This window comes from Grammomys surdaster, unplaced genomic scaffold (assembly GCF_004785775.1).
Source record: "Grammomys surdaster isolate TR1022 unplaced genomic scaffold, NIH_TR_1.0 253, whole genome shotgun sequence".
Classification (NCBI taxonomy): domain Eukaryota; kingdom Metazoa; phylum Chordata; class Mammalia; order Rodentia; family Muridae; genus Grammomys; species Grammomys surdaster.
This window is the reverse complement of record NW_021604694.1, coordinates 193,712-207,329: the sequence shown is the minus strand read 5'-3', so window position 1 is coordinate 207,329 and position 13,618 is coordinate 193,712. Positions and strand designations below refer to the sequence as shown.

The window sequence follows — 13,618 nt, the reverse complement described above, 5'->3', positions numbered from 1 at the left end:
TGTGTGTGTGTGTGTGTGTGTGTGTGTGTGTGTGTGTATGTAGGGGAGGTGTTGGGGGTGGATAGCCTATGCTAATGATTTGGTTCTCATAACCACCTCCTCCTCCTCCTTCTTCTCCTCCTCCTCCTCCTCCTCCTTCTCCTCCTCCTCTCCTCCCTTCCTCTCCCTACCCTTCCTCTCCCCCTTCTTCTCCCCCCTTCTCCCTCCCCTCTCCCTTCCTCTTCTCTCTCTCCCTCCCACTCTTGCTCTCCTGCTTCTGCTTCAGAAGGGTCTCATGTGTCCCTGGCCTCGATATATATATATATATATATATATATATATATATATATATATATATATATAGAGAGAGAGAGAGAGAGAGAGAGATAGAGACAGATATAGAGATATAGAGATAGAGATAGATATATATAGAGATATAGAGATATAGAGATATAGAGATAGATATAGAGATATAGAGATATAGGAGACATAGAGACATATAGATATAGATATTGATATCTGAGGATGACCTTAAGCACTGGCTCCTGGGGTGGCATGGTGGCACACACATTAAATCACAGGACTCAGGAAACAAAGGCAGATCTCTGTGAGTTTGAGGTCAGCCTGCTCTGCATAGTGAGTTCTAGGACAGCCAGAACTGCATAATGAGACCCTGTCTCAAAACAAAGAAACAAACAAGCACCATCCAAAGCTCCTCCTGCTCTTCCTGCTTCCAACTCCTGAGTGCTGAGACTGTAGGTTTGTGCCACATGCACATTCTATGTGGTGCTATGATGTCATTCTGCCAACAGATATACATTCCCAGACATCTCACTGTTTAACAGAAACATTGTTCTGTTTTCTTTCACTTCTTTATCCATGATTTCCTTTATTCCTTCAAGGAATTCATAGGTAGTTGATTTCAAGTTTTTGTTTGGGATACCCAAAGCCCCCAATCCTGTGCTTTCTCAGGTACTTTATTTTATGTGAATGGAATATTTTCCTGGTTCTCTGTATGTTTCACATATTTTCACTGAAACCAGATCACTTCTAATTTTATTATGTAGGTAGAAAGAGAAGGTGCACAGGGCAAGGAGGTTCAAGGAGATGCAGACACGGGAGAGGAAAAGTCAAGAGAGACACTCTCTAGGCCTTTGCAGAGTCCATGTGCTGAAATACACACATCATCTAGAGAGTTCATTTACAACTCCAGCTTAGCCCTCATCTCTGCCTCTGCTAACCCTGAAGACCTACTGGAGATGCCAGCTGATACTCTCCTCCAGGACCATCTGAGTGTGCAGTATGTGTTATACACTCGAGTGTAGTGGGCAGGAGGGTATTTCAAGGATGTTTTCCAGGAGATGGAGAGATGGCTCAGAAATTAAGAGCTCTCTGGCTGTTCTTCCAGAATTCCCAGGTTTGATTCCCAGCACCTACATGATGACTAACAATTGTCTCCAATTCCAGGGTCCTCAATTTTCCTTCTGGATTCCTTGGGCACTGCACATACATGCAGACAAGACACTTACACACATAAAACAAAAATAAAAATGTTTAAAAGGGACATATGTTCCAAGCTTCTTACTCCTTATCTTTTCCTCCCTGTGTTGTTTGTGGTGGGTTTTGGGGTTTTGTTCTTTTTTCTTTTGGTTTTTGCTTTTTTGTTGTGGTTGTTTTGGTTTAGTTTTGTGTGTGTGTGTGTGTGTGTGTGTGTGTGTGTGTGAATTATTTGTCTCAGCTATGATCATTTCCCCCAAGTGGCCATGGCTTCTTCCCTTAGCTTACAATGTTTTCTACGAACACCCCATGTCTAGCTGTTCTCCTTCCCTGGAAAGACTGAGAGTCAGGTGAGACAAAGGCAGTCAGTCATGTAAGGTGACCCCTGTGGGTAACCTTTGTCTGGGAGGTGGAGGCAGGAGGATCAGGAATTTAAGGTCATCTTCAGCTACATTGTGAGTTAAAGGCGGGCATAGACCACTGAGGTCCTGTCTGAATAGGACAAACTATGAGGAGGCACTGCAGAGGCAGGCAGATCTCTGTGAATTAGAGACCAGCCTGGTCTACAGAGGAGTTCCAAGACAACCAGAGCTACACAATGAGACACTGTCTCAAAAAGCAGTCGAACCAACAGGACAAGGGACTGTGAGATGGCTCGGAGTATAAAGGTATACTGTCAAAAATGTGACTAGAAGCAGATCCCGGTGGCCCACACAGAAGAAAGAGAGATCAATTTCTTACGTTCACACACATGCCCAAGCCAAGGCTCACAAAATAAATAATGTAAGGGAGTGGGGACTGGGAAGATGACTCAGCAGTTGAAAGCAAGTACTGCTGTTGGAGAGGAACCAAGTTCTGTTCCCAGCACCTGCACTGGGTGGCTCACAACTGCCCATAACTCCATCTCTAGGGGGACTGTACAACCTTGTGCTTCGTGGGCACCAGCACTCATGTATACATACACACAGTACATACACACATACACATAAGTAGAGAAACAAATTAACCTAACAAACAAAAAGTCAAAAAAGTAAAGAATGAAGTGTCAGTGCCTTGTTGGGAGCTTTGCTGTGGACTTCCAGAGCTCTGCTGTGTTCTCTTGGCAGAGCTGGAGAAAGCCAGGCTGTAGATGGTTTTCACTGTCAGACCATCAGCTCTGATCTGAGCACTAAGTATTGACAAGAGAAGGGACGCTGAAGTCAGGGATCCAGCTACCACGTTCAGCCTTGGGACTCTCGAATGCAGGGCAATGCGTGCCACACAGCACACATCCCCAAACTGTTAAGTGAATGCAGATTTTCAATAGCTGCTTAAAATACTTTTTTCAGATTTACTTATTTTTATTTTATACCTATGAGTGTTTTGCCTGCATGAGTATATGTGCACCATGTGCATGCAGTACCCATGGAGGCCAGAAGAGAGCTTCAGATTCCCTGGAACTTGAGTTAGAATGGGTTTGAGCCACTATGCGGGTGCCGGGAACCAAATCCAAGTCCTTTGCAAGAGCAGCAAATGCTCTTTTTTTTTTTTTTGAGACAGAGTTTCTCTGTGTAGCCCTGGCTATCCTGGAACTCACTCTGTAGACCAGGCTAGCCTTGAACTCTCGAACTCAGAAATCCGCCTGCCTCTGCCTCCCAAGTGTTGGGATTAAAGGCGTGCACCACCACTGCCCGGCTGCAGCAAATGCCTTTAACTATTGAACCATCTCTCTAGCCACCACCATCCCTCCCTTTTGAGACCGTGGTCTGGCTCTGTAGCCGTGACTGGCCTGGAACTGCAGGAGAGCACAAGCTGCTGTGTGAGCCCTTGGAACTGAACCCAGGCCTTCTGCAAGAACAATTCCTCTTGATGTTTGAGCCATCTTTCCAGACCTATTATTTATTTATACATATACATATACATATACATATACATATACATATACATATACATATACATATACATATATTTTTTTTTAAAGATTTATGCAGGGCGGTGGTGGCACACGCCTTTAATCCCAGCACTTGGGAGGCAGAGGCAGGCGGATTTCTGAGTTCGAGAGTTCGAGGCTAGCCTGGTCTACAGAGTGAGTTCCAGGACAGCCAGGGCTACACAGAGAAACCCTGTCTCGAAAAACAAAAAACAAAAAACAAAAAACAAAAAACAAAACCCAAAAACAAAAAACAAAAAAAGATTTATTTGTTTTATGTATATGAATACACTGTAGCTATCTTTGGACACACCAGAAGAGGGCATCAGATCCCATTACATATGGTTGTGAGCCACCTGTAATGAACTGAACTCAGAACCTCTGGAAGTTAAGAGCAGTCAGTGCTCTTAACCGCCGAGCCATCTTTCCAGCCCCCAGCCCTATTATTTTTAACTGTAATAAAATATACATAAGAAGTTATTATTGCCACATTTTTTTATTAGTTTTAATTATGTATATGTGTGTGTGTGTGTCTGTGTGTCTGTGTGCCAGTTTTTGTGAAGGGGACACAGAGGGCAAAGGTGTCAGCTCCCTGTCACCGAAGTTACAGGTGGCTGTGAGGTGCCTGATGTGGGTGGGTGCTGGGAGTCAAACTCAGGTCCTTGGGAAGAGCAGTGTGTGCGCTTCTCTACCACACAACCCCCTCTTTTTGAGACAGGATCTTGCTATGTAGCTTAGGCTTGCACTGAACTTGTGCAACCCTCCTGCCTCAACCTCCAGAGCACTGAGCCTAAGGGCACAGAACAACTTACCAGTGTGGGTTTCACCATTTTAAGAATGTCATTCACTAGTATCACTTGCTAGTAGTGATTACAGACAATTATTTCCACCACCCATGTCCAAGATACTTCACTGGGCAAAAGTAAAACTTCTGTTCTTTTCTTTATTGAGACAAGGCTTTGGCTTGTTTCCTTAACTGGCCTGGAACTTGCTATATAGACCAGCTTGCCCTCAAAAACACAGAAATTCACCTGCCTCTGCCTCCGCCTCTGGCCAGCAAGCATTCAAGTTTGAATCTATTAAATAATAACTTGCAGTCACCTCCTCTCTCCAGGCCTTAGCAGCCATCACTTTTTGACTCCGCATTGACTGTCACTCACACAGTGAGATAATAAGGTCTTGTGCTGTGGAGTCCGTGCAGAACTGTGTGCTGTTGTCTAGTGCCTCCCATAGAGGCGCACTCACGCTCTTATTATCTTGGAGAGTAGGAATCATTCACTATTGTCCTGTGCACCTTATGCCGCTGAAATCAGATGCTATTTCTTTTCTATTGCGTATAGGTGAGTCATTCATTCCCTGTTGTCTTTATATCTCACAGAGTTGGGGTTGTCTGCTATCTTCCTGTGCATTTTCTTTTGTTGCAGTCACACACTGTTGCCTTGTGCAGTTCATGTTCACAGAATTTCACACAGGTGGAATCATTAAATATTGCATTTTGTATTTTGTATAGGTGGAATTACTCAACATTTTCTTGTGCGTCTCATTTTGCTGGAATATTGTTTTGCCCCAGAGGACGTTCCTCTTAGTCTCTGTGTCATGCCTGAAGTTTTCCCACAGTCACAAGGTCACATATGGGTCAAGGTTTATGCCCAAAAAAGGAATTGTAGATCATCTGGCCCCCAACAATGTTCTTATGCATATTATGTTGGTGGAATTGTGCCTGATTACCTATTGCATGTAATATAGGTGGAATAATTTGCTTATTGCCCTGTGCATATCATACTGATGAAATTATATGCTATTTTCTTTTTTTTGCTTGTTTGTTTTGTTTTTCGAGACAGGGTTTCTCTGTGTAGCCCTGACTGTCCTGGAACTCACTCTATAGACCAGGCTTGCCTCGAACTCAGAGATCTGCCTGCCTCCTGCCCCTCCTGCCCCTCCTGCCCCTCCTGCCCCTCCTGCCTCTCCTGCCCCTGCCTCTCCAATGCTGAAATTAGAGGCATGCATTATTACTCCCACCAGTATTGGTTTTAGGGTCATATACAGATGGCATCTTTTTGAGTTTTGTTGTTGTTGTTCATTTGTTTTGTTTTTCGAGACAGGGTTTCTCTGTGTAGCTCTGGCTGTCCTGGAACTCACTCTGTAGACCAGGCTGGCCTTGAACTCAGAAACCTGCCTGCCTCTGCCTCCCAGGTGCTGGAATTGAAGGCATGCGCCACCACTGCCCAGCTTACAGATGGCGTCTTATGCTCTTGTCTTGGTATCAGTTGCTATCTTGTGCAGCTCAAGAAGTAGAATCATCCACTATAGGAGATGTTATCTCACATAGGTCGAGCCATACATTATTATCTTGTACATCTCCTGTCAGTGGAATCATACACTATATTTTTGTGTATCTCATAGAATGGAATCATTCATGTCTTTTTTTTTTTTTTTTTTTTTTTGGTTTTTGGTTTTTGGTTTTTCAAGACAGGGTTTCTCTGTATAGCCCTAGCTGTCCTGGAACTCACTCTGTAGACCAGGCTGGCCTCAAACTCAGAAATCTTTCCTCTGCCTCCCAAGTGCTGGGATTAAAGGTGTGCAGCACTACTGCCCGGCGCATTCATGTCTTAAACCTCTCATATACATGCTATCCTCTTGTGTATCTTATACAGAATGAATCATTTCTTATTGTCTTAAGCATCTCATGTTGCTAGAATCATATACTCTCATTTTTCTTCATCTCGTGGTATGCGATCACCTTGTGCGTCATGTAGCTGGAATCATTAACTGTATCCCTGTGCATGTAAGCTAGTGGAATCCTATTGCTGTCTCGCACACCTTGTATAGGTGGAACCGTTCGCTTACTATCTTGTGCCTCTCATGTTGGAAGGAGCACACACTGTCGTCTTGTGCATATCATAGAGGTGAAATCGTTTGCTCTGTTTCTATTCATCTCGTAGAGGGGACTCATACGCCAATGTTTTGTGCATCACACATCAGTGCGATCATTCACGGTTGTCTTGTGCACCTCGTATAAGTGATATCATTTACATCTGTCTTCTGCATCACACATATACTGTTGGGATAATTTGCTGTTATCTTGTTTATCTCATATAAACAAGCATTCATATAAAATGGCATTCGTATGCTATTGTCTCATGCATGTCATGGGACATGCATCTCAGTGGAGTCGTATACTGTTATACATTCCACACATTTGAAAGCATATGCTATTGCTTTATGTATATTATATATGTGGAATCATTTGCTCAGTGTCTTGGGCATCTCAGGTTGGTGTAATCATAAGCAATCATCCTCCCATCACATATTAGTAGAATCATCTGCTCTCATCTTGTCTGGCTTATGTTATATATGTGGAATTCTTCGCTATTGTGTGATTTATAATGCACAGGTGGAAAGATCTCATGTAAATGGATACATCTTGTATAGATATTTGCTAGTGTCTTGTACATATCATACAATTTGAATAATATGCTATTGTCTTGAGGGTCTCATGTAAGTGGAATCCCATGTCATTGTCTTCTGCACCTCAGGTTGTTGGTATCACACACTTGTGAGTTGTGCATTACCTGTAGTTGGAATCCTACACTGCTGTCTTGTGTAACTCATAGAGTTAGAATCATTCTCTTGTTTAGTTTATACATCTCATACAGGAGAATCATTTGCTATTGTCCTGTACATATCATGTTGGTGGAATCATATGCTGTTACCTCATAGACATGGGGTCATACACTATTGTCTTCTTTGTTTCATATACTTGGAATCATTTGCTGATGTCTTTTGGTGACTGATACATTTTACATTTCACTCAGCATAAAATGCCCCAATATGTAGCCAAAGATGGTATCCTTTTAAATTCCTTGTCCTGCTGCCTCTACTTCATGGATGCTAGGATCACAGGCATGCGGTACCATACATGGCTTCCCTTTCTCTTCAAAGTTGAGTAATATTCTCTCATGTGTTGAGTGAACCACATTTGGATTAGCCATCTTCCATTCTAGGGATGTTTCCACTTTTGGCTCTTGTGAATAATCTTGCTAGGAATATGGGTATACAAATGTCTCGTGGAGACATTGTTTCAAATTTGGGGAGTAATTTTATATCCAGAAGTAGAATTGTAACCACATGGTAATACTATTTCTGTTATTTTTCCTTTTTAGGAAAAGCCAAATTCTTTCCCTTAACAGTTATACCATTTTATGTTCCTACCAACAATGTTCAGCTGAAGTTCCAATCTGTCCACATTTACTAACGCTTCCTATTTTCTGATCTCTTGTTGGTAGCTATATTAACGGATATGAATGATACCTCATTTTGACATATATATACATATATATATATACATATATATACATACATATATATATATATATATATATATATATATATATATATATATATATCTTTTGAGAACTGTTCTGAACTAAAACTGGTGGTACAAATGTTCTTCTTTAGAGAACCATGTTCCATACCTTTAATCCCAGCACACAGGAGGGAGGCAGAGGATGGTGGATCTCTGTGTTCAAAGACACTTTGGTCTTCATAAGTGATTTCTATGTCATCTGCATAGAGACTCTGCCCCTTCCCCAAACCAAAACAAATGTTCTCCTTTAAAGGGGACAATCTTATCTCCAGGACAACATGGTTAGTATGGCTTATGCAGAATTAGATTTATTCATTTTGTTGTTGTTTGGTTTTGGAGGGATCCCACGCTGGCCTCGAACTCCTGATGCTCAGACCTCCACCTCATGAGTGCTGGGGTTACCGGACTGCACCGACAGAGTGAGGATGAACCTGAGTTCTTGGCTCCGTGTCTTATGCTGTTTCAGGTAAGATGATAATTCCTCTAAAAGGATAACAGAGTGAGAAGAGACGCTCGCTCCCGGTTGAACAGCCTTGCATTTCTAGGGTCCTGGGCCCTTAGGAACCTCTTAAGAAAAGAGCCAAAGGGCAAGGGTAAAATGTGTACACCTTAAGCATTTGAGAGGGCAGAGAAAAACAGAACCTACACACTACTCTCAGAGGGGAGGAGTAAAGTTCCATCCTTCCCAGAGAATCCCAAGACTTTCCGGGAAACCTGGGCGGTGGCCAGGGAGTGCGAATGGCACCGGTGGGTTCCGAACATCAGAAAAGTGACTTTGATGAGGTTCCGACCTTCCTGCGCTCTCTCGGGAGGGAGACTCTGAGATGTCCAAAACGGCTAGCACGGCCTCCCTAGCCTATTGCTAGTTTTAGCACCTCCTGGTGAGTTACTTCCTTCACTTGGCCCCTAGGGTGAATTTTCTTTTGGTTCGGCCTGACACAGGCCTGGGAATAACCAGCAAGTTTCTCCACCCCCGTGGCCACCGCGCATGCTCATCTGGACGGACTGGGGCGGGGCCGGAGCGGGCGCAGGAGAGCAAGGGCCCCGCCTCTCTGCCGCGCCACCCATGACGTCACGGGGCGCCGGCCTCTATCCGGCTGCGAGCGGTGAGAGCTAGCTAGTGGCGAACCGACCTGAAGCCGCTGCGTCGGGAAGGGATGCGGGTGTCGAGATCCTTCAGGAGGGGGCTTTGGGGAGGGCGGGAGGCTCAGATGCACCAGCCGCTACTGCCCCTCAGGCTCTGCCCTCCCTCCTCCTACCCTCCCCCTTGCAGAAATGCTGGGACGTGGGGCCACGCAGGGGCCGAGCATATGTGACACGCGTGTTTCCCAGTGGCTTCCACACTTTCCCACGCTCTCTCCCCATACCTTATACTGGTCTCCTACCTTCTAGACGTTTATTTTCATCAGTCTGTTGCTTCTTGCCTGGAATAGGGTTCTCGGAAGTTGGAGACGGATTTTAGACCATAGCCCTACCACTTCTGTGTTAGAGTCTCTGTACTACATACAGTGTTTCTTCTACTGGCTTCTGGTCTTAAGGATCAGTATGACACCAATAAAAAGAAAGGAGATGGACGTCTGTTGAATTCCTGCATGGCCACGCACCGAGCAAATAGCTGCCCAGTCGAATCCTCATTACTTGGTGTTCTTAGAACTCTTTCACGACCTCCTAACCTCACAGACAACCAGCTGGCTTGGTTGCATTTGTGAGCACCATCCATTCCTACCTGGCTAGTTAGCTTAACTCCGAAGTAGGAACTCTGAACCCAGACACTTCCGGTCTGGATTCTGGCTTGGCTGCCAAAGCCTAACCCCAGATCAACTGCTTCCTCTTTCTCCAGCTGAGAATTCTTTTCACATCCCTTTTGCTAGTACAGAATGCTCTTCCCTGCTTCTCCTTTGGAGATTTCAGAAACGAAAGAAAACTTTTTTTAAGTGTTGTAAGGAGGCTAACTTTTGGAGTACAGAATCTTGGATTTTGATCCTGGCTCTGCCTCTTTCTGTGTGGCCTTGGGCAAATTCATTGTCTTCTAGCTTTAGCTTGTCTTTGCATAACATGGGTGAGTGCCTTCTGACTAGCAGACTCTTGTCTAGTTCTTTCTTACTGTCCTCCAGCAGGCACTCCACGGATGCCCAGACCCCCTTGCTCCCCATGGGCAGCTGCCAGGCAGGGCACAACTTGCATCTCTGTGTGGCTCACCACCCACCTTTGGTCTGTGCCACTTTGATCCTGCTGCTCCTTGGCCTCTCTGGCCTGGGCCTTGGTGGCTTCCTCCTCACCCATACAACTGGCCTGCGTAGCCCTGACATTCCCCAGGTAAGTACCCGGGGTGCTTGCCCTTATGGTATATACCCACCTCTGCTGCTCTTCTCACCTCTCTGTCACTCTCCTTTTTACACACAGGATTGGGTTTCCTTCTTGAGATCTTTTGGCCAGCTAAGTCTGTGCCCCATGAATGAGACAGTCACAGGAAAGTGGCAAGGTCCTCATGTCGTCGGCTTACTGACCACTTTGAACTTCGGAGATGATCCAGACAGAAACAAAACCCAAACATTCCAAGCCAAGATCCATGGTAGTCAGATAGGATTGAAAGGTGAGATCTGGGGAATATGGCAGTCCAGAGTCACGACACTTCGGGTTGGGCCCAACTTCTGACTTCACCAGACTAGTGACCTTGAACACATCTGTACGCCTTAGTGACTTTTGTTATGACACAGATTAGATAGAATGAGATACTTCCAGTGAATCCTGTCCACAGTATAGGTTCTGTGTTGTGGCTTTGCTGTTTCAGTTCCAAGTTTCTTCAATTCTGTCCTAAAATGTACCAAGAGGCCATAGGTTTAAAAGCAAATGCCTGCCCCACTATATATAGAGAGCTAGGCAGATATGAAGAGAGTGTGCAAGCATGCCAACGTTCAAGATCTGAACGTAGCAAGATCTGAAACCACCTCCAAAATAAATATGACAGCATTGAAATATGAGTCACATGCCACCATATATTTCACTCACTTAAAGTATACAACTAAGTTACTTTTAGTCTGTTTACTCATCTCTGGAACCACCCTGAGACATATATATATATATGTGTGTGTGTGTGTGTGTATACACACATGTATGTGTGTATATATATATATATATACATATATGTATTTATTTATTTTAATCATCTAAGTAGATCTGCACCATAGCTTTTCTGCACCTCTTCTCCCCAGGTTCTGAGGCCTTCACAAATCTGCTTTCTGTCTCTGGTGATTTGCCTATTCTGGACATTGCTACAATATGCAGTCCTCTGTGACAGGCTTCTTTGACTTGAGATAAGATTTTTAAGGTTCATCATGTAGCAGCATTATTTCATTTCTTTTTATTGTTGAATAACAGCTTTGGATGAGCATTCCATATCTGTATGTTTCTGTTTATCATTTGATTGGCATTTAGCTTGTTTCCATTTTGGGTTATTAGAAATTACACTGTTTCAGCCTGGTCCGGCGCAACATACCTTTAATCCCAGCGCTGAATAGGCCAGGTGGGCAGACATCTACAGGTTAGCCTAATTACATATCGAGCTTCAGGCCAGCCAAGGCTACATAATGAGACCCTGTCTCCCCTCAAAAGAAAAGAAACCAAAAGAAAGAAAGAAAGAAAGAAAGAAAGAAAGAAAGAAATTATGCTGTTTTTGTTTTGTTTTGTTTTTTGTTTTTCGAGACAGGGTTTCTCTGTGTAGCCCTGGCTGTCCTGGAACTCCAGGCTGGCCTCGAACTCAGAAATCTGTCTGCCCCTGCCTCCCAAGGGCTGGGACTAAAGGCATGCGCCACCACTGCCCGGCCGAAATTATGCTGTTCTTAACACTAGTTTTTTTGGTTTTTGTTTTTTTTTTTATTTTATGTATGTGAGTACACTGTTGCTGTCTTCAGACACACCAGAAGAGGGCATCAGATCCCATTACAGATGGTTGTGAGCCACCATGTGGTTGCTGGGAATTGAACTCAGGACCTCTGAAAGACCAGATGGTGCTCTTAACCACTGAGCCATCTCTCTAGTCCTTAACACTAGTTTTTGTGTGGACATATATTTTAGTACTATTGAGAGTATAGTCACACATGGAATATAGGATAGCTCTATGGTAAATCTTTTTTTTAAGATTTTATTTATTTATTTATTTATTTATTTATTTATTTAATGCATATGTGTACACCACAATTGCTCTCTTCAGACACACCAGAAGAGAGCACAAGACTCCATTACAGATGCTTGTGAGCCTCCATGGGAATTGAACTCAGCACCTCTGGAAGAGCAGTCAGTGCTCTTAACTGCTGAACCATCTCTCCAGCCCCCACTTTATAGTCTTACAACTGGAGCTTTGCATTGTCTTCTGTTCTCACTAGCACTTTGTTTTGGTTTGTTTGTTTATTTGTTTGCTCGTTTTTTGAGACAGGATCTTTCCATGTAATTTTGATTATCCTAGAACTCACTATGTAGACCAAGCTGGTCTCGAACTTACAGAGATCCTCTTGCCTCTGCCTTCTGAGTGAAGGGGAGTGCACCACCATTTTCTCATTTTCACTCCCTACCCTAATCACAGAAAAGCCCTATTATTTTGCTGTGGTTCTGGTAGCAACTTTTCCAGGCTCTTGGCCTTCCCCTTAAGTTGCTGACAGTATGTCTAACAAGGATACAGACGTAAAAGAGTCAGTCAGTGTGAGAAGTAGAACGGAAGGAAAGTTGGTAAAGGAAGACCTCTCAAGGATACAGCATCTAAACCTAAGTTTTTAGAATGCTTAGCCACTCCAGGCAAAGGGAGCAGCAGACACACAGACATATAGATGGGAAGGAACTATGATGTCATGTTTAGGAACTTCCCAGGCTCAGTGTGGCCGGGGTAGGAAAGAAATGCTGAGTGGGTAAATAGTCCAAAGCAGGAAGTAGAAATGCATGGACAGTCTTTTAATTAATTAATTACAGCTACTTAGTTACTTGTGACTGTTCATGTGTGTGTGAGCATGTGTATGACCCCCACAGCATACTTGTGGCGGTCAGAGGACAACTTGTAGGCATTGGTTCACTCCTTCTAGGTATAAGCCACAATCAATGACATCCAATAAAAGATTTTGTGTGAGCTAGGCAGTGGTGGCCCATGTCTTTCGTCCCAGCACTTGGGAGACAGAGACAGGTGGATCTCTGATTTTGAAGCCAGCCTGATTTACAGAGTTGAGTTCCAGGACAGCCAGGACTATACAGAAAAATTCTGTTTCAAAAACCAATTAAAAAAGAAAGAAAGAAAGAAAGAAAGAAAGAAAGAAAGAAAGAAAGAAAGAAAGATTTTGTGTGTAACCCAAAGTGGTTAGACTTTACCTAGTACATTGGGCAAACTCAGTCTGACCGAGAAAGGAGTGGGATTGGTCTGCTGACAGGAGCACTAGGAAGTGGCTTACCGGGAGGGATGTGCGTTGGCATCATGGTGCCTGCCTGTAGCCCAGCACTGGAGAAGCTGAGGCAGAAGCACAGACTTGAGGAGAGTCTAGACTCAGAAGCAAGACCTGTTTTAAAAGAAAAGAAACAGAGTTGGATGTAGTGAAGCATGGCTTTGATCCCAGCACTTGGGAGGCAGAGGCAGGTGTATTTCTCGAGTTTGATGCCAGCCTGGTCTACAGAGTGAGTTACATACAGAGTACTCCCTACTGTACAAGTCTGAGGATGGTAACACTTGGTATCCAGAAGCCAGGAGAAGGTGGAAGGAGAGAGGCAACTACACAAGGTTTTTCTCTGACTGCCCATCCCCATGCCAATGGCTTTTTGCACCCAATGAATAACTGATTCCTTTGGACAAGTTAATTCCTTCCTTCCTTCCTTCCTTCCTTCCTTCCTTCCTT

General features: G+C 44.0%; 1 protein-coding gene and 1 long non-coding RNA gene across 11 annotated transcripts in view; one reads left to right on the top strand and one right to left on the bottom strand.

The window, feature by feature from the left end:
- The window catches only part of Tmem219 (transmembrane protein 219), a 30,732-nt gene that overhangs the window by 11,234 nt on the left and 5,880 nt on the right, over nt 1-13,618 (top strand). For 4 of the 10 annotated variants that reach the window (XM_028775198.1, XM_028775200.1, XM_028775199.1 and 1 more), the window contains 3 exons: nt 8,091-8,217; nt 9,866-10,067; nt 10,155-10,344. In XM_028775198.1, the coding sequence (XP_028631031.1) occupies nt 8,177-8,217; nt 9,866-10,067; nt 10,155-10,344 (433 nt within the window). In that variant the 5' untranslated portion in view covers nt 8,091-8,176. Of the gene's footprint in view, nt 1-8,090; nt 8,218-8,661; nt 8,858-8,950; nt 10,068-10,154; nt 10,345-13,618 lie in introns of those variants that run through there. The other 6 variants (XM_028775203.1, XM_028775202.1, XM_028775201.1 and 3 more) reach the window with 6 other exon arrangements.
- LOC114627412 lies at nt 8,034-9,490 on the bottom strand. Its single transcript, XR_003712363.1, has 2 exons — nt 9,137-9,490; nt 8,034-8,234 (listed from the first exon to the last, which is right to left on the bottom strand). It is a non-coding gene; the product is annotated as an uncharacterized LOC114627412 (long non-coding RNA).